The sequence below is a fragment of the Cavia porcellus genome, unplaced genomic scaffold (genome assembly GCF_034190915.1).
Source record: "Cavia porcellus strain 051 isolate PalLab524CR breed Dunkin Hartley unplaced genomic scaffold, mCavPor4.1 scaffold_7, whole genome shotgun sequence".
Taxonomy (NCBI): domain Eukaryota; kingdom Metazoa; phylum Chordata; class Mammalia; order Rodentia; family Caviidae; genus Cavia; species Cavia porcellus.
The window spans coordinates 18,437,800-18,461,986 of NW_026947490.1; the positions used below are offsets into that span (position 1 = coordinate 18,437,800).

At 41.9% G+C, this 24,187-nt stretch overlaps 3 protein-coding genes across 3 annotated transcripts; all 3 read right to left on the minus strand.

The window, feature by feature from the left end:
• On the minus strand, positions 1 to 3,563 carry LOC134476815 (paired-like homeodomain transcription factor LEUTX). The gene is made up of 3 exons (XM_063252473.1): positions 3,548 to 3,563; positions 1,345 to 1,496; positions 1 to 393 (listed from the first exon to the last, which is right to left on the minus strand). Exons 1-3 carry the CDS (start codon positions 3,561 to 3,563, stop codon positions 1 to 3), a joined length of 561 nt encoding a protein of 186 aa, XP_063108543.1.
• A 6,637-nt stretch (positions 3,564 to 10,200) lies between these two features.
• LOC134476816 (paired-like homeodomain transcription factor LEUTX) lies at positions 10,201 to 13,777 on the minus strand. Its single transcript, XM_063252475.1, has 3 exons — positions 13,762 to 13,777; positions 11,543 to 11,637; positions 10,201 to 10,593 (listed from the first exon to the last, which is right to left on the minus strand). The coding sequence occupies exons 1-3, from the start codon at positions 13,775 to 13,777 to the stop codon at positions 10,201 to 10,203; spliced, it is 504 nt and encodes a 167-aa protein (XP_063108545.1).
• Positions 13,778 to 20,390: 6,613 nt separating this feature from the next.
• Positions 20,391 to 23,967, minus strand: LOC134476817 (paired-like homeodomain transcription factor LEUTX). Its single transcript, XM_063252476.1, has 3 exons — positions 23,952 to 23,967; positions 21,733 to 21,884; positions 20,391 to 20,783 (listed from the first exon to the last, which is right to left on the minus strand). The coding sequence occupies exons 1-3, from the start codon at positions 23,965 to 23,967 to the stop codon at positions 20,391 to 20,393; spliced, it is 561 nt and encodes a 186-aa protein (XP_063108546.1).
• Between the last annotated feature and the right edge of the window lie 220 nt (positions 23,968 to 24,187).

Consider the following 24,187-nt stretch of genomic DNA (forward strand, 5'->3'; position numbering starts at 1 on the left):
TCACTGCAGGCAGCCTGGGGGGAGGTATATATCTAGACTGCTGGGATCATCTTCCCCAGGCAGATAATACATTTCTATAAGTTTATCTGTGTCATCAATGTCAAAATCTTCGACGTAGACGACGTGTCCCTGAGTTCCATCAGGTTGACTTTGGAATGACGAACCAAACACAGAGGCTCCGTGTCTTCTACTGATATCTTTCTCAAAACGCTCTGCTCGGTCACAGACATGGTCATCTGAAATGGAAGATATCGGTGAACAACTTGCAACAGGACTTTGTAGGACGTGCTCCTTCTTTTCTGAAGAGGTCTGCGTGGATGTTCCGGGCAAAGAAGCTAGCTTCAGTTTTAGCTGATCTTTCTTCCGTTTGCTACGCTGGTTCTTAAACCAGATCTACAGGGAAGAGAGAAGCAGTTCAATAAATGGGTATGAACCCAAAGCTTTATTTTCCTGTTCCCTAGGATGTGAGGTTTTTGGGTCAGAAAGGTGATCTCCAATTGCTGTGGACTGATCTGAACAGGGGAAGTACTTTGTATTCTGTGCTGTTCTGGTTCCGGGAGGGTAAAGGGGGGGGGGGTATTGGGTTTTACTGGCAATGCGTAGAGTAGGAAGGGGCAAACTCTCAATGCCGGAGGGTTAAACAAAGGGTGCTGCGTGTAGTTCTGCATTAGTGGTTGCTCCAAATTTTGCAAGAATACATTGCAATGACTGAGAGCAAGGAATGGGAATGGAGCTTGGGTTGCTTCAGCTCCATGAAGGGATTTTGCCCTCACTACCTTGAGAAAGGCTAGGAAGACATCAGAATGAATTTGAATGTTCTGACTGAGCAGTATCTAGATATCTACCCGCTGTGTTTGTATAAAGACTCACTGGGTTTGGTGTTTCTCTTCTAAGGAATGGTATGGAGAGGAAGTCCACTTTAAGATGTGAAGCCTGATGAGAAGTAATTTGTACTCAGAACGTGGGCTTGGGAGGGACTAACTCCCAGCTCCAGGAAGTGCCTCAATTCTTGAGCACTAGGTTGCCCATTACAAGAGTGTGCTGCTAATCGGAAAACAACCCAAAGGGCAAGATCTCAGATCCAGATTCAAAGGGTCCCAGGCAGTGTGCTGTGGATCAGTTAAAATCTGGCCCTTGCACTTATTACTTGAGGAAGACAAGTCTTTTGGGTCAGCCTCAGTCTGCCTCCAAAAGTGAACATGGGTGAAGTGAAACTATGCCATATTTCACCGCTGTCCAAACGCACTGCACCTGGCAAAGTATGGGACTTGTATGCTGGTGGTTGAAAGCGTGTGGCTTTCTGGGTCAGGTGTACCACCTAGAGACACACACTCAGGTACTTACTTTTATCACCGTTTCATCAACATTGATTTTTGTAGCTAATTCTTTTGTAACATCGTGCCCTGGATGATTGTTCTTCTCAAAGGCACTCAGCAGTACTGAGCGTTGGGATGGGGTAAAGTCAGTTCGTGGCTTGCGCCTGTATTCTATCTTGTCTGCGGAGGGAAGAGACAAAGACTTGCATGAAAGCACTATCCACACGGAAAGGGCAAAAGCATGTGTTGTAATCATACCCAAATGTGCATTTCATGCTTGGCCCAAAGAGTTCACCCATGGAACCACATTCCTCTCTAGCTCCAGGTACCCTGTTTCTTAATGGGAGAGAATACAGCATTGGGGTAAGAGTAACAGTAGACTCAGGGTTTCACAATGCTCAAGCAGTACTTGAGACCCTGGTACACTCAGCATTCAGACTCAGAGGTGCTTTCAGACCCTAAAGAGCTGGCTACTGATTTGGTCATTTCTTCGTGGGATCTGTGTGGCTAGCAGCTAAGAAGCAGAATGCATGCTGATTCTCTCCTCTACTGGCTCTGTCATTTAGAGACCTGCTCCCCTCATCGTTTGCTTCTGTTTCTCTAGGGTAAAATGGTGCCACATAAATCGTAGACATTGCAAAGTTGTGAATTTCCAAAGAAGTAAGTTTAGTGTACAGTATTTGTGCAGAATAGGAGATTATACTATGGTTTCAAACATCTAATACCTTCTTACCCAGTAATACTTAATGTTATGGCAATCCATATTCCATGGTCTCTTCTATTTATAAGAGACTTTGTTTTCCCACATTGCTAAGCGGGCACACACAAACTCAAACCCACGCCTTCATGCATCCACACACACACTGCACCCAAACTGCCAACATGCTGCCTAATTCTCCGTCAGTGAACACAAATGATCCAATACATAGATTTTTTACAATCTTTTTAACAATTGGCATCAAAATCACAACCTCGCTCTGGCCAGGCAAGCGCTGGGCCACTGAGCTGAATCCCCAGGACCACAGAGTTTTACAAAAACATTTTTCCGTTCCTGTCTGACGAAAGAGGGCATTGTTGAAAATTTTGAAGCATGGTATTCAAGGAGTGACAGAGACAGAGATAGATAGAGCAAACTAGAGCTCGAGACAGAAAAAGTAAAACTGAGCAGGAAAAGGAGGGTGGCAGCAGGATAAACTCTAAGTTTATTAAATAAATGGCCAGGGGTTTAGCTCAGTCACATAAGCGTCTGTCTGGCAAGTATGAGGTCCTCAGTTTGATCACGCTACCACACCACAAAAGAAAAAGCAAAAACAAACACTCCAACATTAAATTGTCAGTGTCATATTACTAGAATATATTGCACACATATATCTAGAATGCCTTGAAAATACAGAAAATCAGATGGGGCATGTATCCTTGGAAATGAGTACAAAATAGAAGATTTGGAAATGATATCAACCAAAGTACTGCAAATCTGCGCATAGTGGTGCACACCTGTAATCCCAGCCTGCCTGGGCCAAAACAGTGAATTCAAGGCCAACTTGGACTAAGCAGTAAGACCCTCCCTCCAAGGGGCCAGTGATTTAGCTGGGCGGCCCAAGTGCTCCTTTGGGAAACACAAGAATTGAACTTCCATCACTGCTACAAAAAAAAAAAAAAAAAAAAAAACAGAAACAGCAACAAAAGAACTCTATCCCTAATCACACGAGAAAAATCCAAAAGCAAACCAAACCAACAAGAAAACCCCTCAAAAATAAAAATTATTGGTGTATGTGGTAGCCCATTCTTCTAATTCGAACACTTAAGAGCCTGAGGCAGAAGGATCCGTGCGAGTTCCAGGTCTGCTGGGCTATGGAACCAAGTTAAGGGCAAGCCTATCTAGAGAGTGAGATCCTGACTCCAAAGAAACAAAGATTCTCCAAAGCAAAAATATACGTTTTAACAAGTCTTATAAATACAATGCTCAATAACGTTGATTAGTTTGACAACTTCAAACTTTAAAATACATAGACTATAGAATTATACGGAAATAAACAAACCTGCAAGCAGGTATCTGCAACAAACCTAACATATCAACTTCCAATGTGTAGAGGGCGACAAAGATTATTCTACTCAGCCCCTGGAGAAAAAATTCATGGAGCCCAGGAACCACCACAAAGTCCTTGCATCTCTCCCAGGGTTTCCCCACTCTCAGCCCCTCAGCTCCACCTTCCCAGAATGCCTCGACTTACCTGGTTTCCTGGACATGGCAGCTGCAAGACAGTGCTAGCGCATGACCAACTGTACCACCTATGGCTCCTCAGTTTACCTGCCTGAAGCCTTGGGCTGCCTGGCTTAAATAGTGTGTTGAGGTAGCCACACCCCCTCCTTAATCCACCCTACACATTCCAGGCCCAATTTATCCATAATCCAAGTGAGTGTGTGTGTGTGTGTGTGTGTGTGTGTTTGTGTGTGTGTGTCTGTGTGTGTGTGTGTGTTTGTTTGTCTGTGTGTGTGTCTCTGTCTGTTGGTCACTCTGGATGTCTCCAAACCGAGGCCACTGATGGTGAACTTTTAAGATTGAAGTCTCCAACTGCAGTTTCAACCCCACTTATTTATGTCGAACCACTAACACTAGCATGACCCTGGAATGCTCTGCTGCTGGGGCAATGCTACTGTGACTTGGCTAGCCAGGGACAGAGAGCTTTGCAGGGCTCCTGTGTCCTGAGTGCCCCAAGGTCACCACCACTGACCTAGGCTGGGTCTGCTGTTGGGCCAGGTGATGAAAGTGAAGGGTGATTGGAAACGGATTCCTAGCAGGGTGGTGCCATGCACACCTATAATCTCAGCATATGAGAGGCTGAGGCAAGAGGATAGCCTACAGTTCGAGGCAAGCCTGAGCTACAAAACTATTATCTGTTTCAAACAATACAAAAAAACAGGTGTACGAAACAAAGAGAGAAAGAAAGAAAGAAAGAGAAAGACACACAGACACACAGATAGAAAGAAAGAAAGAAAGAAAGAGACAAATAAAGAAAGATAGAAAGAAAGAAAGAAACGAAGGACGAAAGATACAAAAAACCAATCCAAAGCAAAAAATTCCTGACCTGATATAGTAGAGGAATCCTTAGGAAAATCAGGTACACAGAAAAGAGACAAAATGTACCAAACTTTCACTGGGGACAAATGAGTCAATCAACATGATGCTGAGAAAATCTGTGGATCTGTGACCGGGAAGGGGAGGGCGTGAAACCCTACAGGGTGGGCTAGAGGGGCACTTGCGCTGCTGAGACCTGCTCCCCCTCCCCTGGGACCTGGAAAGCCCTCCACAACCAACCTGGCTGGCAAAGAAACTACATACAGTTGTCCTGGAAGATCTGCACAGAGGACCCAGTAGTGTAAGTTAAGGAGCTTGGATTGTAGCCATTTGGGAGGCCAGGTTGAGGCAACTTCAGGCTGTTTTTCTCTGTTTCATTTTCTGGCTCTGGGAGTGAAAGCCAGGGACATCACACTGAGATGTACAGCATCTGCCCATTTTTATTTTTACTTTTAGTTAGGGTCTCCTTCAATTGCTAAATGCCCGACCTGGTCTCAAACTTGGGGTCCTGTGGCCTCAACCTCTGCGAGTTCTAGGATTGCAAGCATGGGCCACACATCCACATTGCATTTTTTAACAGATTTAACCAAGTCTATTCTCTCTCTGTCTCTGTCTCTCTCTCTGTGTCTGAGTTTGTCTCTCTCTGTCTCTCTCTCTCTCTCTCTCTCTCTCTCTCTGTCTCTGTCTCTGTCTCTCTCTCTCTCTCTCTCTGTCTCTCTCTCTCTCTCTCTTTCTCTCTCTGTCTAATGAGGACATAGCAAAGCGGATCAGATAAGAACAATGCAAGTAACACAGCATTTCACAATAAGACAACCCCTGATTAACACTAACTACCATAATGTCTCTTTCTTTGAAATAGTTGAGCATAGCTTCATATACGATAGAATCAAGCATAACAAAACAATATAAAACAATTCAAAAGAATGAAAGCATTACAGGGCTTTCAGAACCCAATTTTAGAAAACCAACAATGGATACAATATTATCTCATTTTCCATAGGAAAATTGTTTGTACTATCACACATAATATCCAATAACATATAACAGGACAGTACCAAAGGCAAACGAAAAACGAAAACTTGGTAGGACTTCAGACTAAGATGATTCTAAGTCCACTCTGACGATTCTAATGTCTTCTTTTCTATGAAAGAGCTCTTTCTACTATCACAGATAATAAAATCAAACAACCTAGGATAAAACCACTCCAATGAATCAATGGAGACATGATAAGGTTTCAGAACAGTGTAATGGGAATCAAGATTACTCTATGCTCTTATGTACTGTTACATTTTCTTAAACTCGGGAGAGTATAATGTATTTATAAGTGTGAGTTTGATTTATTTCGCTTATCAGTATGGTTTCTAGTTGCATCCATGTTTTTCAAAATATTTCAATATTATCAGTTTTTTTTAAAAAATTTACTCAAAGAGAAATAAACCCAAACAGTAAAAGGGTATCAGTAATACAAAATTTCAAAAAAATAAACCATAAGAAATCACTCACTAATAGATTACATATCGTCATCTTAGAAATAGTTGTTCAAGTTACAAAATAGAAGCCTACAAAGTGGCATTCAGTGAGACTGCAAACTGGTGTGTTCAATGATTCAACAAATACTTAGTAATATGATCATCTGTTTTACACATCTAAACACACTTGCATTTGCATCCTTTAGAGGACTTTCTTTTCCTCTCTTTTTAGCAATATCAATTTCACATTTTGGGTTTTATTGATCCCTCAGTTCTTAGTACTTTTTTGGAAGAGAATAAAACCAATTGTGACAAAACAAAGAGAATCAGTCAAAACAAAGGATGGACATAGTATATGATCTAAAAACAGAATACAAGGTAATCAACAATGGTTACTATAATGCCTCTTGCTACCATAAAATTATTGACTATAGCATCAGGTATAAGAAACCTGAACAAAACAGTACAGAACAAAACTAATAAAACGGAAACATTGGAGACATTACGCGAATTCAAAGGAACCTAATAGTCAAACAAGAATGGATATCATAGTGAATCTTATTGCCTTAAAGTAGTTGCCTATACCCTCAAAGTTGATACTATCGAACAGAACAGAATAGAGTAAAATCAGTGAAAGCAGGATGGTGAGAACAATACAGGGATTCATTAAAGATAACAGGAAATCAAAATTATTACTATAATATATCCTGCTAATTGTTTTATTTTTTCCCTTAATTAAAAATAATAATTCACTTAATAAAGGAGGGAGATTGAGGTAAAAGAGGACATAACAACATATCAAGAAGTTCAGAACACAACTGTTTAAGCAACATAGTGTTTCACCACAAGATAACCCGACTTAAGGGGCTGGGGGTTTAGCTCAGTGGCATAAGCGCCTGCCTTGAAAGCAGGCAGTCATGAGTTCGATCCCTGGTACCGATAAAAAGGAAAATGACAAAAAAAAAAAAAAAAAGATAACCCGACATAATAGTAGTTACCGTACGGTTTCTTTCCTTGAAATATTTGATTATAACTTCGTACACTATAGTATCAAACATATCAAGACAGTGCGAAACCATTCAAGAGGCTTCAAGTATTACAGGGTATTTAGAACCAGCTAACACAAAAGAAACAATAGTTTCTATATTATCTCTTTGCCTATAAAAGATTTTGTTTATACTATCATATACAATAAACTCCAATAAGATTCAGTGGAGACAGAAGCAAAACAGTCTGATGGGATTTTAAAACAAGATGATAGGAAATCACCTCGAGCTATTACAATGTCTTGTTTTCTTCAAAATGCCTGTACACACCATCACAGACAATACACTCAAACAGCCCACAATAAAAACATTACAGTTAAGGAGTGATGACTTTATAAGTCTTCAAAGCCGTATAATGGGGATTCATGATCACCACATACTTTTACGTATTTATCCCATTTCTTACACTAGGGAAACTATTCGGTATTCACACACGTGAGTTTGATTTGTTTCACTCAAGAGTATGTTCTCAAGCTGTTCCCATTTATTTATAAATATCTCAATGTGATTCTTCTTTATGGCTGAGTAGTGCTCAACTGGATAAAAAGAGTGGAGGAACCCAGAAAAAGAAGTGAAAACTTTAGTGAAGAATATAAAAAAAATCTAGAAAACATGAACCAGATTCAAAGAGATTATCAGGAAACTAAAACATCCATTGAAAGATGGCGATATTCCTTACCAAAAACTAAAGTCAGATTTTAAAAAGTTGAAGCTGGATTTGCACTGTGTGATCAGCGAAAGAAAAATCCCCTAAAAATAATAAGGAACCAAGAAGTAAGAGCACAAAGGCTGGAAGGCAGCACGTGGACCTATACCCTAAGAATTTCAAATAATCAGCAAAGAAGAAGGAGTAAAGAGAAAAGAAATACAAAAGCTATTCACTGAAAACATTAAGGAAAGCTTGCCAAGCATCAGAAAAGGAAATAATATTCAGATATATGAGGCATGCAGAACTCCAGCCAGCCAAAACAAAAACATATTTACACTCAGATATATAAAAGTCAAGATCCCAGAATTGATCACAACAACAGAATATTAAAAGCGGACAGAGAAAACAAACACAACACACATAAAGGAAATCTCATCAAAATCATGAAAGACTTCTTAACACAAAGTATCAAGGCAGAAAGAGCATAGCATGGAGCCACGTATTCCAAGCTCGGAAGGAAAATAACCTGCAAGCCACACGGATGTGCCCTGCAAAACTGTCTCTCAAATTTAATGGACATACAAGATGTTTCCATGACTCAAAGGAAATGTGGGAGTTGGTGACCACCAATCCACCCTACTAAATTACTGAAGGACATCCTAGACAGACAAAAACATCACCAGGATTCCTGCAAGAGTGACAGAAAGACCTCAATGAACGGGGCAGACAGCGGAATGAAGGAGAAAAGTAGACAACCAATGGCAGAGAAATAGCAAAGCAGAAATGTGGCAGAGAAAGTTGACTATAATCTCCAACATAGATGGCCTTGATACACTAACAAAAAGAAAAACAGGCAGAGTAGATCAGGAGATAGGGTCCATGGAGTTGCTCTAAGTAGGAAATATAATCTGCCTGGAAGAGGGTTAATGAACTGACAGTCAAAAAGTGAAAACAACGCTCTATTTGACTGGAAACCAGAGCGTAACAGGCACACCAGTTCCAGTGCCTGAAGAGAGGTTGGAAAGTCATGACACTTCTCTGCAGTGGAGACTTAAGCAGCTTAAATGATGGAAAACCTTGAGGCTTTTCTGCCTCAAGGTCAAAAGTTGAGAAGAAACGGATTAGAGGTGAAAGGTCCAACTCTGGCTCCTCTTTCTTTGACCCCATCACAGTCACATCCCAGTCTCCTTGATGAGACAGAGGAGTGGCAGAACAGTCAGTCTATCTGGGATGGAAGGTTGATTGTAAAGTGACAGATCATGGACCAGTTACTTGGCAGTGGACGCTTTCTCTGATGTAAAACAACTAATGAGAAATTCCTGCTTCATAGGATATTCTCAGGGCCAGAAGGTAAGACAGAGCTAAAACCTTGATCCTGATTACAGACATTTAGAAATCCTCAGAGCGCTTGCCTGTTGGAAGGGAAGGCACCTTTCTGGATTACTACACAGTAATCACGTTGTAACATCTAAAAATGTTAAAATGAGATCCAACAACGTTGCTCAGTAACAGTCTTCATGATTAGCATACGCAAGACACCAGGTTCTATCGCTAACAGCTCATATGCTCCTAGACAGTCCAGCTAAGATCGCTCTGAATTGTACACTGCACACGCTCCTGCTAAAGGTCCTATGCAGTGATGCTGTGCTACTGCTCCGGCATTCATTTACACATGGTCACAGTTGTGAAACAAAATTGTACAGTATGACTGCAACAGTCATGCTCACGTACACGCATCTCGGTTATCTGCCCACCTCCTAAGGAAGCTGCATCCTCTCAATGAGATTCACATTCAGCTGGACAATCCAGGTCCGAATACGGGACCATGCTGGCCATACATGAACATGTCCTACCCATAAAGACACCTTACATCACATCCCTAGTGTCACTCTGTTCCACACAAGCACCTCTGCCAACAGAAGATGTACCACGGAAATGATCCTGTTTGGCTCTCCTAAAAGCTGGCATGTTCTCCCATCTTTCATTTCACTCAGGACCAGAGGAGGCAGTGCCATTTCATTCCACCTGATACCTCACTATTGCTGTCTGCCTCTGCAGAGATTAGCTAACTCCTCTTTAAGGAAACAAGTGTCTTTCCTTGCAACACTTATCTGAAATATTCTCAGCAACCAGCATGAGCCGGGAGTGTAAGTTCTTCTGATTTGCACTTTCTTCAAAATGAGATTCCTTCCCAGCAAGATGGCACTACAGTAAGGGTGTCTTGCTTTCAATGAGAGCCTAGGCCTTTCCTGCCTGTTGCATGTAACTATTTTCTCAGGCAGTATTGGTAGGGGCCCTCTAGAACTGTTTGTCATTGTATGCAGAGAGAATCCATGCACGTGATATTCAATGCACTTAGGGGTGAGGGAGAATCAGGAATCTAAATTTCCCCATGCTGCTGATTTCCTTCCCAAGCGGAGTGTTCAGGGTACTGAAAAGATTGGAGGGGGAATACAAAACACTCGGAAACAGGCAACATTGACAGTGAGATGGCTATTTTATTGCCTTCTGTGAAATGACAAGTCCTCAAAGCTCTGCTGCAAAAAATGGAAATCAGTTGGGAACCATGCTTGAAAATGGAGGCTTGTGTCCAGAGCTGTGGGTGTCATGAGTCACTCTGCCCATCAGCACCATGCTCACTTCTTCACTGCAGGCAGCCTGGGGGGAGGTATATATCTAGACTGCTGGGATCATCTTCCCCAGGCAGATAATACATTTCTATAAGTTTATCTGTGTCATCAATGTCAAAATCTTCGACGTAGACGACGTGTCCCTGAGTTCCATCAGGTTGACTTTGGAATGACGAACCAAACACAGAGGCTCCGTGTCTTCTACTGATATCTTTCTCAAAACGCTCTGCTCGGTCACAGACATGGTCATCTGAAATGGAAGATATCGGTGAACAACTTGCAACAGGACTTTGTAGGACGTGCTCCTTCTTTTCTGAAGAGGTCTGCGTGGATGTTCCGGGCAAAGAAGCTAGCTTCAGTTTTAGCTGATCTTTCTTCCGTTTGCTACGCTGGTTCTTAAACCAGATCTACAGGGAAGAGAGAAGCAGTTCAATAAATGGGTATGAACCCAAAGCTTTATTTTCCTGTTCCCTAGGATGTGAGGGTTTTGGGTCAGAAAGGTGATCTCCAATTGCTGTGGACTGATCTGAACAGGGGAAGTACTTTGTATCCTGTGCTGTTCTGGTTCCGGGAGGGTAAAGGGGGGGGGTATTGGGTTTTACTGGCAATGCGTAGAGTAGGAAGGGGCAAACTCTCAATGCCGGAGGGTTAAACAAAGGGTGCTGCGTGTAGTTCTGCATTAGTGGTTGCTCCAAATTTTGCAAGAATACATTGCAATGACTGAGAGCAAGGAATGGGAATGGAGCTTGGGTTGCTTCAGCTCCATGAAGGGATTTTGCCCTCACTACCTTGAGAAAGGCTAGGAAGACATCAGAATGAATTTGAATGTTCTGACTGAGCAGTATCTAGATATCTACCCGCTGTGTTTGTATAAAGACTCACTGGGTTTGGTGTTTCTCTTCTAAGGAATGGTATGGAGAGGAAGTCCACTTTAAGATGTGAAGCCTGATGAGAAGTAACTTGTACTCAGAACGTGGGCTTGGGAGGGACTAACTCCCAGCTCCAGGAAGTGCCTCAATTCTTGAGCACTAGGTTGCCCATTACAAGAGTGTGCTGCTAATCGGAAAACAACCCAAAGGGCAAGATCTCAGATCCAGATTCAAAGGGTCCCAGGCAGTGTGCTGTGGATCAGTTAAAATCTGGCCCTTGCACTTATTACTTGAGGAAGACAAGTCTTTTGGGTCAGCCTCAGTCTGCCTCCAAAAGTGAACATGGGTGAAGTGAAACTATGCCATATTTCACCGCTGTCCAAACGCACTGCACCTGGCAAAGTATGGGACTTGTATGCTGGTGGTTGAAAGCGTGTGGCTTTCTGGGTCAGGTGTACCACCTAGAGACACACACTCAGGTACTTACTTTTATCACCGTTTCATCATCATTGATTTTTGTAGCTAATTCTTTTGTAACATCGTGCCCTGGATGATTGTTCTTCTCAAAGGCACTCAGCAGTACTGAGCGTTGGGATGGGGTAAAGTCAGTTCATGGCTTGCGCCTGTATTCTATCTTGTCTGCAGAGGGAAGAGACAAAGACTTGCATGAAAGCACTATCCACACGGAAAGGGCAAAAGCATGTGTTATAATCATACCCAAATGTGCATTTCATGCTTGGCCCAAAGAGTTCACCCATGGAACCACATTCCTCTCTAGCTCCAGGTACCCTGTTTCTTAATGGGAGACAATACAGCATTGGGGTAAGAGTGACAGTAGACTCAGGGTTTCACAATGCTCAAGCAGTACTTGAGACCCTGGTACACTCAGCATTCAGACTCAGAGGTGCTTTCAGACCCTAAAGAGCTGGCTACTGATTTGGTCATTTCTTCGTGGGATCTGTGTGGCTAGCAGCTAAGAAGCAGAATGCATGCTGATTCTCTCCTCTACTGGCTCTGTCACTTAGAGACCTGCTCCCCTCATCGTTTGCTTCTGTTTCTCTAGGGTAAAATGGTGCCACATAAATCGTAGACATTGCAAAGTTGTGAATTTCCAAAGAAGTAAGTTTAGTGTACAGTATTTGTGCAGAATAGGAGATTATACTATGGTTTCACACATCTAATACCTTCTTACCCAGTAATACTTAATGTTATGGCAATCCATATTCCATGGTCTCTTCTATTTATAAGAGACTTTGTTTTCCCACATTGCTAAGCGGGCACACACAAACTCAAACCCACGCCTTCATGCATCCACACACACACTGCACCCAAACTGCCAACATGCTGCCTAATTCTCCGTCAGTGAACACAAATGATCCAATACATAGATTTTTTACAATCTTTTTAACAATTGGCATCGAAATCACAACCTCGCTCTGGCCAGGCAAGCACTGGGCCACTGAGCTGAATCCCCAGGACCACAGAGTTTTACAAAAACATTTTTCCGTTCCTGTCTGACGAAAGAGGGCATTGTTGAAAATTTTGAAGCATGGTATTCAAGGAGTGACAGAGACAGAGATAGATAGAGCAAACTAGAGCTCGAGACAGAAAAAGTAAAACTGAGCAGGAAAAGGAGGGTGGCAGCAGGATAAACTCTAAGTTTATTAAATAAATGGCCAGGGGTTTAGCTCAGTCACATAAGCGTCTGTCTGGCAAGTATGAGGTCCTCAGTTTGATCACGCTACCACACCACAAAAGAAAAAGCAAAAACAAACACTCCAACATTAAATTGTCAGTGTCAGATTACTAGAATATATTGCACACATATATCTAGAATGCCTTGAAAATACAGAAAATCAGATGGGGCATGTGTCCTTGGAAATGAGTACAAAATAGAAGATTTGGAAATGATATCAACCAAAGTACTGCAAATCTGCGCATAGTGGTGCACACCTGTAATCCCAGCCTGCCTGGGCCAAAACAGTGAATTCAAGGCCAACTTGGACTAAGCAGTAAGACCCTCCCTCCAAGGGGCCAGTGATTTAGCTGGGCGGCCCAAGTGCTCCTTTGGGAAACACAAGAATTGAACTTCCATCACTGCTACAAAAAAAAAAAAACAAAAAACAAAAAAAAAACAAAAAAACAGAAACAGCAACAAAAGAACTCTATCCCTAATCACACGAGAAAAATCCAAAAGCAAACCAAACCAACAAGAAAACCCCTCAAAAATAAAAATTATTGGTGTATGTGGTAGCCCATTCTTCTAATTCGAACACTTAAGAGCCTGAGGCAGAAGGATCCGTGCGAGTTCCAGGTCTGCTGGGCTATGGAACCAAGTTAAGGGCAAGCCTATCTAGAGAGTGAGATCCTGACTCCAAAGAAACAAAGATTCTCCAAAGCAAAAATATACGTTTTAACAAGTCTTATAAATACAATGCTCAATAACGTTGATTAGTTTGACAACTTCAAACTTTAAAATACATAGACTATAGAATTATACGGAAATAAACAAACCTGCAAGCAGGTATCTGCAACAAACCTAACATATCAACTTCCAATGTGTAGAGGGCGACAAAGATTATTCTACTCAGCCCCTGGAGAAAAAATTCATGGAGCCCAGGAACCACCACAAAGTCCTTGCATCTCTCCCAGGGTTCCCCCACTCTCAGCCCCTCAGCTCCACCTTTCCAGAATGCCTCGACTTACCTGGTTTCCTGGACATGGCAGCTGCAAGACAGTGCTAGCGCATGACCAACTGTACCACCTATGGCTCCTCAGTTTACCTGCCTGAAGCCTTGGGCTGCCTGGCTTAAATAGTGTGTTGAGGTAGCCACACCCCCTCCTTAATCCACCCTACACATTCCAGGCCCAATTTATCCATAATCCAAGTGAGTGTGTGTGTGTGTGTGTGTGTGTGTGTGTGTTTGTGTGTGTGTGTCTGTGTGTGTGTGTGTGTTTGTTTGTCTGTGTGTGTGTCTCTGTCTGTTGGTCACTCTGGATGTCTCCAAACCGAGGCCACTGATGGTGAACTTTTAAGATTGAAGTCTCCAACTGCAGTTTCAACCCCACTTATTTATGTCGAACCACTAACACTAGCATGACCCTGGAATGCTCTGCTGCTGGGGCAATGCTACTGTGACTTGGCTAGCCAGGGACAGAGAGCTTTGCAGGGCTCCTGTGTCCTGAGTGCCCCAAGGTCACCACCACTGACCTAGGCTGGGTCTGCTGTTGGGCCAGGTGATGAAAGTGAAGGGTGATTGGAAACGGATTCCTAGCAGGGTGGTGCCATGCACACCTATAATCTCAGCATATGAGAGGCTGAGGCAAGAGGGTAGCCTACAGTTTGAGGCAAGCCTGAGCTACAAAACTATTATCTGTTTCAAACAATACAAAAAAACAGGTGTACGAAACAAAGAGAGAAAGAAAGAAAGAAAGAAAGAAAGACACACAGACACACAGATAGAAAGAAAGAAAGAAAGAAAGAAAGAGACAAATAAAGAAAGATAGAAAGAAAGAAAGAAACGAAGGACGAAAGATACAAAAAACCAATCCAAAGCAAAAAATTCCTGACCTGATATAGTAGAGGAATCCTTAGGAAAATCAGGTACACAGAAAAGAGACAAAATGTACCAAACTTTCACTGGGGACAAATGAGTCAATCAACATGATGCTGAGAAAATCTGTGGATCTGTGACCGGGAAGGGGAGGGTGTGAAACCCTACAGGGTGGGCTAGAGGGGCACTTGCGCTGCTGAGACCTGCTCCCCCTCCCCTGGGACCTGGAAAGCCCTCCACAACCAACCTGGCTGGCAAAGAAACTACATACAGTTGTCCTGGAAGATCTGCACAGAGGACCCAGTAGTGTAAGTTAAGGAGCTTGGATTGTGGCCATTTGGGAGGCCAGGTTGAGGCAACTTCAGGCTGTTTTTCTCTGTTTCATTTTCTGGCTCTGGGAGTGAAAGCCAGGGACATCACACTGAGATGTACAGCATCTGCCCATTTTTATTTTTACTTTTAGTTAGGGTCTCCTTCAATTGCTAAATGCCCGACCTGGTCTCAAACTTGGGGTCCTGTGGCCTCAACCTCTGCGAGTTCTAGGATTGCAAGCATGGGCCACACATCCACATTGCATTTTTTAACAGATTTAACCAAGTCTATTCTCTCTCTGTCTCTGTCTCTCTCTCTGTGTCTGAGTTTGTCTCTCTCTGTCTCTCTCTCTCTCTCTCTGTCTCTGTCTCTGTCTCTCTCTCTCTCTCTCTTTCTCTCTCTGTCTAATGAGGACATAGCAAAGCGGATCAGATAAGAACAATGCAAGTAACACAGCATTTCACAATAAGACAACCCCTGATTAACAGTAACTACCATAATGTCTCTTTCTTTGAAATAGTTGAGCATAGCTTCATATACGATAGAATCAAGCATAACAAAACAATATAAAACAATTCAAAAGAATGAAAGCATTACAGGGCTTTCAGAACCCAATTTTAGAAAACCAACAATGGATACAATATTATCTCATTTTCCATAGGAAAATTGTTTGTACTATCACACATAATATCCAATAACATATAACAGGACAGTACCAAAGGCAAACGAAAAACGAAAACTTGGTAGGACTTCAGACTAAGATGATTCTAAGTCCACTCTGACGATTCTAATGTCTTCTTTTCTATGAAAGAGCTCTTTCTACTATCACAGATAATAAAATCAAACAACCTAGGATAAAACCACTCCAATGAATCAATGGAGACATGATAAGGTTTCAGAACAGTGTAATGGGAATCAAGATTACTCTATGCTCTTATGTACTGTTACATTTTCTTAAACTCGGGAGAGTATAATGTATTTATAAGTGTGAGTTTGATTTATTTCGCTTATCAGTATGGTTTCTAGTTGCATCCATGTTTTTCAAAATATTTCAATATTATCAGTTTTTTTTAAAAAATTTACTCAAAGAGAAATAAACCCAAACAGTAAAAGGGTATCAGTAATACAAAATTTCAAAAAAATAAACCATAAGAAATCACTCACTAATAGATTACATATCGTCATCTTAGAAATAGTTGTTCAAGTTACAAAATAGAAGCCTACAAAGTGGCATTCAGTGAGACTGCAAACTGGTGTGTTCAATGATTCAACAAATACTTAGTAATATGATCATCTGTTTTACACATCTAAACACACTTGCATTTGCATCCTTTAGAGGACTTTCTTTTCCTCTCTTTTTAGCAATATCAATTTCACATTTTGGGTTTTATTGATCCCTCAGTTCTTAGTACTTTTTTGGAAGAGAATAAAACCAATTGTGACAAAACAAAGAGAATCAGTCAAAACAAAGGATGGACATAGTATATGATCTAAAAACAGAATACAAGGTAATCAACAATGGTTACTATAATGCCTCTTGCTACCATAAAATTATTGACTATAGCATCAGGTATAAGAAACCTGAACAAAACAGTACAGAACAAAACTAATAAAACGGAAACATTGGAGACATTACGCGAATTCAAAGGAACCTAATAGTCAAACAAGAATGGATATCATAGTGAATCTTATTGCCTTAAAGTAGTTGCCTATACCCTCAAAGTTGATACTATCGAACAGAACAGAATAGAGTAAAATCAGTGAAAGCAGGATGGTGAGAACAATACAGGGATTCATTAAAGATAACAGGAAATCAAAATTATTACTATAATATATCCTGCTAATTGTTTTATTTTTTCCCTTAATTAAAAATAATAATTCACTTAATAAAGGAGGGAGATTGAGGTAAAAGAGGACATAACAACATATCAAGAAGTTCAGAACACAACTGTTTAAGCAACATAGTGTTTCACCACAAGATAACCCGACTTAAGGGGCTGGGGGTTTAGCTCAGTGGCATAAGCGCCTGCCTTGAAAGCAGGCAGTCATGAGTTCGATCCCTGGTACCGATAAAAAGGAAAATGACAAAAAAAAAAAAAAAAAGATAACCCGACATAATAGTAGTTACCGTACGGTTTCTTTCCTTGAAATATTTGATTATAACTTCGTACACTATAGTATCAAACATATCAAGACAGTGCGAAACCATTCAAGAGGCTTCAAGTATTACAGGGTATTTAGAACCAGCTAACACAAAAGAAACAATAGTTTCTATATTATCTCTTTGCCTATAAAAGATTTTGTTTATACTATCATATACAATAAACTCCAATAAGATTCAGTGGAGACAGAAGCAAAACAGTCTGATGGGATTTTAAAACAAGATGATAGGAAATCACCTCGAGCTATTACAATGTCTTGTTTTCTTCAAAATGCCTGTACACACCATCACAGACAATACACTCAAACAGCCCACAATAAAAACATTACAGTTAAGGAGTGATGACTTTATAAGTCTTCAAAGCCGTATAATGGGGATTCATGATCACCACATACTTTTACGTATTTATCCCATTTCTTACACTAGGGAAACTATTCGGTATTCACACACGTGAGTTTGATTTGTTTCACTCAAGAGTATGTTCTCAAGCTGTTCCCATTTATTTATAAATATCTCAATGTGATTCTTCTTTATGGCTGAGTAGTGCTCAACTGGATAAAAAGAGTGGAGGAACCCAGAAAAAGAAGTGAAAACTTTAGTGAAGAATATAAAAAAAATCTAGAAAACATGAACCAGATTCAAAGAGATTATCAGGAAACTAAAACATACATTGAAAGATGGCGATATTCCTTACCAAAAACTAAAGTCAGATTTTAAAAAGTTGAAGCTGGATTTGCACTGTGTGATCAGCGAAAGAAAAATCCCCTAAAAATAATAAGGAACCAAGAAGTAAGAGCACAAAGGCTGGAAGGCAGCACGTGGACCTATACCCTAAGAATTTCAAATAATCAGCAAAGAAGAAGGAGTAAAGAGAAAAGAAATACAAAAGCTATTCACTGAAAACATTAAGGAAAGCTTGCCAAGCATCAGAAAAGGAAATAATATTCAGATATATGAGGCATGCAGAACTCCAGCCAGCCAAAACAAAAACATATTTACACTCAGATATATAAAAGTCAAGATCCCAGAATTGATCACAACAACAGAATATTAAAAGCGGACAGAGAAAACAAACACAACACACATAAAGGAAATCTCATCAAAATCATGAAAGACTTCTTAACACAAAGTATCAAGGCAGAAAGAGCATAGCATGGAGCCACGTATTCCAAGCTCGGAAGGAAAATAACCTGCAAGCCACACGGATGTGCCCTGCAAAACTGTCTCTCAAATTTAATGGACATACAAGATGTTTCCATGACTCAAAGGAAATGTGGGAGTTGGTGACCACCAATCCACCCTACTAAATTACTGAAGGACATCCTAGACAGACAAAAACATCACCAGGATTCCTGCAAGAGTGACAGAAAGACCTCAATGAACGGGGCAGACAGCGGAATGAAGGAGAAAAGTAGACAACCAATGGCAGAGAAATAGCAAAGCAGAAATGTGGCAGAGAAAGTTGACTATAATCTCCAACATAGATGGCCTTGATACACTAACAAAAAGAAAAACAGGCAGAGTAGATCAGGAGATAGGGTCCATGGAGTTGCTCTAAGTAGGAAATATAATCTGCCTGGAAGAGGGTTAATGAACTGACAGTCAAAAAGTGAAAACAACGCTCTATTTGACTGGAAACCAGAGCGTAACAGGCACACCAGTTCCAGTGCCTGAAGAGAGGTTGGAAAGTCATGACACTTCTCTGCAGTGGAGACTTAAGCAGCTTAAATGATGGAAAACCTTGAGGCTTTTCTGCCTCAAGGTCAAAAGTTGAGAAGAAACGGATTAGAGGTGAAAGGTCCAACTCTGGCTCCTCTTTCTTTGACCCCATCACAGTCACATCCCAGTCTCCTTGATGAGACAGAGGAGTGGCAGAACAGTCAGTCTATCTGGGATGGAAGGTTTATTGTAAAGTGACAGATCATGGACCAGTTACTTGGCAGTGGACGCTTTCTCTGATGTAAAACAACTAATGAGAAATTCCTGCTTCATAGGATATTCTCAGGGCCAGAAGGTAAGACAGAGCTAAAACCTTGATCCTGATTACAGACATTTAGAAATCCTCAGAGCGCTTGCCTGTTGGAAGGGAAGGCACCTTTCTGGATTACTACACAGTAATCACGTTGTAACATCTAAAAATGTTAAAATGAGATCCAACAACGTTGCTCAGTAACAGTCTTCATGATTAGCATACGCAAGACACCAGGTTCTATCGCTAACAGCTCATATGCTCCTAGACAGTCCAGCTAAGATCGCTCTGAATTGTACACTGCACACGCTCCTGCTAAAGGTCCTATGCAGTGATGCTGTGCTACTGCTCCGGCATTCATTTACACATGGTCACAGTTGTGAAACAAAATTGTACAGTATGACTGCAACAGTCATGCTCACGTACACGCATCTCGGTTATCTGCCCACCTCCTAAGGAAGCTGCGTCCTCTCAATGAGATTCACATTCAGCTGGACAATCCAGGTCCGAATACGGGACCATGCTGGCCATACATGAACATGTCCTACCCATAAAGACACCTTACATCACATCCCTAGTGTCACTCTGTTCCACACAAGCACCTCTGCCAACAGAAGATGTACCACGGAAATGATCCTGTTTGGCTCTCCTAAAAGCTGGCATGTTCTCCCATCTTTCATTTCACTCAGGACCAGAGGAGGCAGTGCCATTTCATTCCACCTGATACCTCACTATTGCTGTCTGCCTCTGCAGAGATTAGCTAACTCCTCTTTAAGGAAACAAGTGTCTTTCCTTGCAACACTTATCTGAAATATTCTCAGCAACCAGCATGAGCCGGGAGTGTAAGTTCTTCTGATTTGCACTTTCTTCAAAATGAGATTCCTTCCCAGCAAGATGGCACTACAGTAAGGGTGTCTTGCTTTCAATGAGAGCCTAGGCCTTTCCTGCCTGTTGCATGTAACTATTTTCTCAGGCAGTATTGGTAGGGGCCCTCTAGAACTGTTTGTCATTGTATGCAGAGAGAATCCATGCACGTGATATTCAATGCACTTAGGGGTGAGGGAGAATCAGGAATCTAAATTTCCCCATGCTGCTGATTTCCTTCCCAAGCGGAGTGTTCAGGGTACTGAAAAGATTGGAGGGGGAATACAAAACACTCGGAAACAGGCAACATTGACAGTGAGATGGCTATTTTATTGCCTTCTGTGAAATGACAAGTCCTCAAAGCTCTGCTGCAAAAAATGGAAATCAGTTGGGAACCATGCTTGAAAATGGAGGCTTGTGTCCAGAGCTGTGGGTGTCATGAGTCACTCTGCCCATCAGCACCATGCTCACTTCTTCACTGCAGGCAGCCTGGGGGGAGGTATATATCTAGACTGCTGGGATCATCTTCCCCAGGCAGATAATACATTTCTATAAGTTTATCTGTGTCATCAATGTCAAAATCTTCGACGTAGACGACGTGTCCCTGAGTTCCATCAGGTTGACTTTGGAATGACGAACCAAACACAGAGGCTCCGTGTCTTCTACTGATATCTTTCTCAAAACGCTCTGCTCGGTCACAGACATGGTCATCTGAAATGGAAGATATCGGTGAACAACTTGCAACAGGACTTTGTAGGACGTGCTCCTTCTTTTCTGAAGAGGTCTGCGTGGATGTTCCGGGCAAAGAAGCTAGCTTCAGTTTTAGCTGATCTTTCTTCCGTTTGCTACGCTGGTTCTTAAACCAGATCTACAGGGAAGAGAGAAGCAGTTCAATAAATGGGTATGAACCCAAAGCTTTATTTTCCTGTTCCCTAGGATGTGAGGGTTTTGGGTCAGAAAGGTGATCTCCAATTGCTGTGGACTGATCTGAACAGGGGAAGTACTTTGTATCCTGTGCTGTTCTGGTTCCGGGAGGGTAAAGGGGGGGGGTATTGGGTTTTACTGGCAATGCGTAGAGTAGGAAGGGGCAAACTCTCAATGCCGGAGGGTTAAACAAAGGGTGCTGCGTGTAGTTCTGCATTAGTGGTTGCTCCAAATTTTGCAAGAATACATTGCAATGACTGAGAGCAAGGAATGGGAATGGAGCTTGGGTTGCTTCAGCTCCATGAAGGGATTTTGCCCTCACTACCTTGAGAAAGGCTAGGAAGACATCAGAATGAATTTGAATGTTCTGACTGAGCAGTATCTAGATATCTACCCGCTGTGTTTGTATAAAGACTCACTGGGTTTGGTGTTTCTCTTCTAAGGAATGGTATGGAGAGGAAGTCCACTTTAAGATGTGAAGCCTGATGAGAAGTAACTTGTACTCAGAACGTGGGCTTGGGAGGGACTAACTCCCAGCTCCAGGAAGTGCCTCAATTCTTGAGCACTAGGTTGCCCATTACAAGAGTGTGCTGCTAATCGGAAAACAACCCAAAGGGCAAGATCTCAGATCCAGATTCAAAGGGTCCCAGGCAGTGTGCTGTGGATCAGTTAAAATCTGGCCCTTGCACTTATTACTTGAGGAAGACAAGTCTTTTGGGTCAGCCTCAGTCTGCCTCCAAAAGTGAACATGGGTGAAGTGAAACTATGCCATATTTCACCGCTGTCCAAACGCACTGCACCTGGCAAAGTATGGGACTTGTATGCTGGTGGTTGAAAGCGTGTGGCTTTCTGGGTCAGGTGTACCACCTAGAGACACACACTCAGGTACTTACTTTTATCACCGTTTCATCATCATTGATTTTTGTAGCTAATTCTTTTGTAACATCGTGCCCTGGATGATTGTTCTTCTCAAAGGCACTCAGCAGTACTGAGCGTTGGGATGGGGTAAAGTCAGTTCGTGGCTTGCGCCTGTATTCTATCTTGTCTGCAGAGGGAAGAGACAAAGACTTGCATGAAAGCACTATCCACACGGAAAGGGCAAAAGCATGTGTTATAATCATACCCAAATGTGCATTTCATGCTTGGCCCAAAGAGTTCACCCATGGAACCACATTCCTCTCTAGCTCCAGGTACCCTGTTTCTTAATGGGAGACAATACAGCATTGGGGTAAGAGTGACAGTAGACTCAGGGTTTCACAATGCTCAAGCAGTACTTGAGACCCTGGTACACTCAGCATTCAGACTCAGAGGTGCTTTCAGACCCTAAAGAGCTGGCTACTGATTTGGTCATTTCTTCGTGGGATCTGTGTGGCTAGCAGCTAAGAAGCAGAATGCATGCTGATTCTCTCCTCTACTGGCTCTGTCACTTAGAGACCTGCTCCCCTCATCGTTTGCTTCTGTTTCTCTAGGGTAAAATGGTGCCACATAAATCGTAGACATTGCAAAGTTGTGAATTTCCAAAGAAGTAAGTTTAGTGTACAGTATTTGTGCAGAATAGGAGATTATACTATGGTTTCACACATCTAATACCTTCTTACCCAGTAATACTTAATGTTATGGCAATCCATATTCCATGGTCTCTTCTATTTATAAGAGACTTTGTTTTCCCACATTGCTAAGCGGGCACACACAAACTCAAACCCACGCCTTCATGCATCCACACACACACTGCACCCAAACTGCCAACATGCTGCCTAATTCTCCGTCAGTGAACACAAATGATCCAATACATAGATTTTTTACAATCTTTTTAACAATTGGCATCGAAATCACAACCTCGCTCTGGCCAGGCAAGCACTGGGCCACTGAGCTGAATCCCCAGGACCACAGAGTTTTACAAAAACATTTTTCCGTTCCTGTCTGACGAAAGAGGGCATTGTTGAAAATTTTGAAGCATGGTATTCAAGGAGTGACAGAGACAGAGATAGATAGAGCAAACTAGAGCTCGAGACAGAAAAAGTAAAACTGAGCAGGAAAAGGAGGGTGGCAGCAGGATAAACTCTAAGTTTATTAAATAAATGGCCAGGGGTTTAGCTCAGTCACATAAGCGTCTGTCTGGCAAGTATGAGGTCCTCAGTTTGATCACGCTACCACACCACAAAAGAAAAAGCAAAAACAAACACTCCAACATTAAATTGTCAGTGTCAGATTACTAGAATATATTGCACACATATATCTAGAATGCCTTGAAAATACAGAAAATCAGATGGGGCATGTGTCCTTGGAAATGAGTACAAAATAGAAGATTTGGAAATGATATCAACCAAAGTACTGCAAATCTGCGCATAGTGGTGCACACCTGTAATCCCAGCCTGCCTGGGCCAAAACAGTGAATTCAAGGCCAACTTGGACTAAGCAGTAAGACCCTCCCTCCAAGGGGCCAGTGATTTAGCTGGGCGGCCCAAGTGCTCCTTTGGGAAACACAAGAATTGAACTTCCATCACTGCTACAAAAAAAAAAAAACAAAAAACAAAAAAAAAACAAAAAAACAGAAACAGCAACAAAAGAACTCTATCCCTAATCACACGAGAAAAATCCAAAAGCAAACCAAACCAACAAGAAAACCCCTCAAAAATAAAAATTATTGGTGTATGTGGTAGCCCATTCTTCTAATTCGAACACTTAAGAGCCTGAGGCAGAAGGATCCGTGCGAGTTCCAGGTCTGCTGGGCTATGGAACCAAGTTAAGGGCAAGCCTATCTAGAGAGTGAGATCCTGACTCCAAAGAAACAAAGATTCTCCAAAGCAAAAATATACGTTTTAACAAGTCTTATAAATACAATGCTCAATAACGTTGATTAGTTTGACAACTTCAAACTTTAAAATACATAGACTATAGAATTATACGGAAATAAACAAACCTGCAAGCAGGTATCTGCAACAAACCTAACATATCAACTTCCAATGTGTAGAGGGCGACAAAGATTATTCTACTCAGCCCCTGGAGAAAAAATTCATGGAGCCCAGGAACCACCACAAAGTCCTTGCATCTCTCCCAGGGTTCCCCCACTCTCAGCCCCTCAGCTCCACCTTTCCAGAATGCCTCGACTTACCTGGTTTCCTGGACATGGCAGCTGCAAGACAGTGCTAGCGCATGACCAACTGTACCACCTATGGCTCCTCAGTTTACCTGCCTGAAGCCTTGGGCTGCCTGGCTTAAATAGTGTGTTGAGGTAGCCACACCCCCTCCTTAATCCACCCTACACATTCCAGGCCCAATTTATCCATAATCCAAGTGAGTGTGTGTGTGTGTGTGTGTGTGTGTGTGTGTTTGTGTGTGTGTGTCTGT

Excerpts from the sequence above, each read along its gene's own strand:
- LOC134476815 (XM_063252473.1), bottom strand. Across the intron at positions 394-1,344 it reads TTGATGAAACGGTGATAAAA|ATCTGGTTTAAGAACCAGCG; the intron begins GTAAGTACCTGA and ends TCTTCCCTGTAG.
- LOC134476816 (XM_063252475.1), bottom strand. Across the intron at positions 10,594-11,542 it reads ATGATGAAACGGTGATAAAA|ATCTGGTTTAAGAACCAGCG; the intron begins GTAAGTACCTGA and ends TCTTCCCTGTAG.
- LOC134476817 (XM_063252476.1), bottom strand. Across the intron at positions 20,784-21,732 it reads ATGATGAAACGGTGATAAAA|ATCTGGTTTAAGAACCAGCG; the intron begins GTAAGTACCTGA and ends TCTTCCCTGTAG.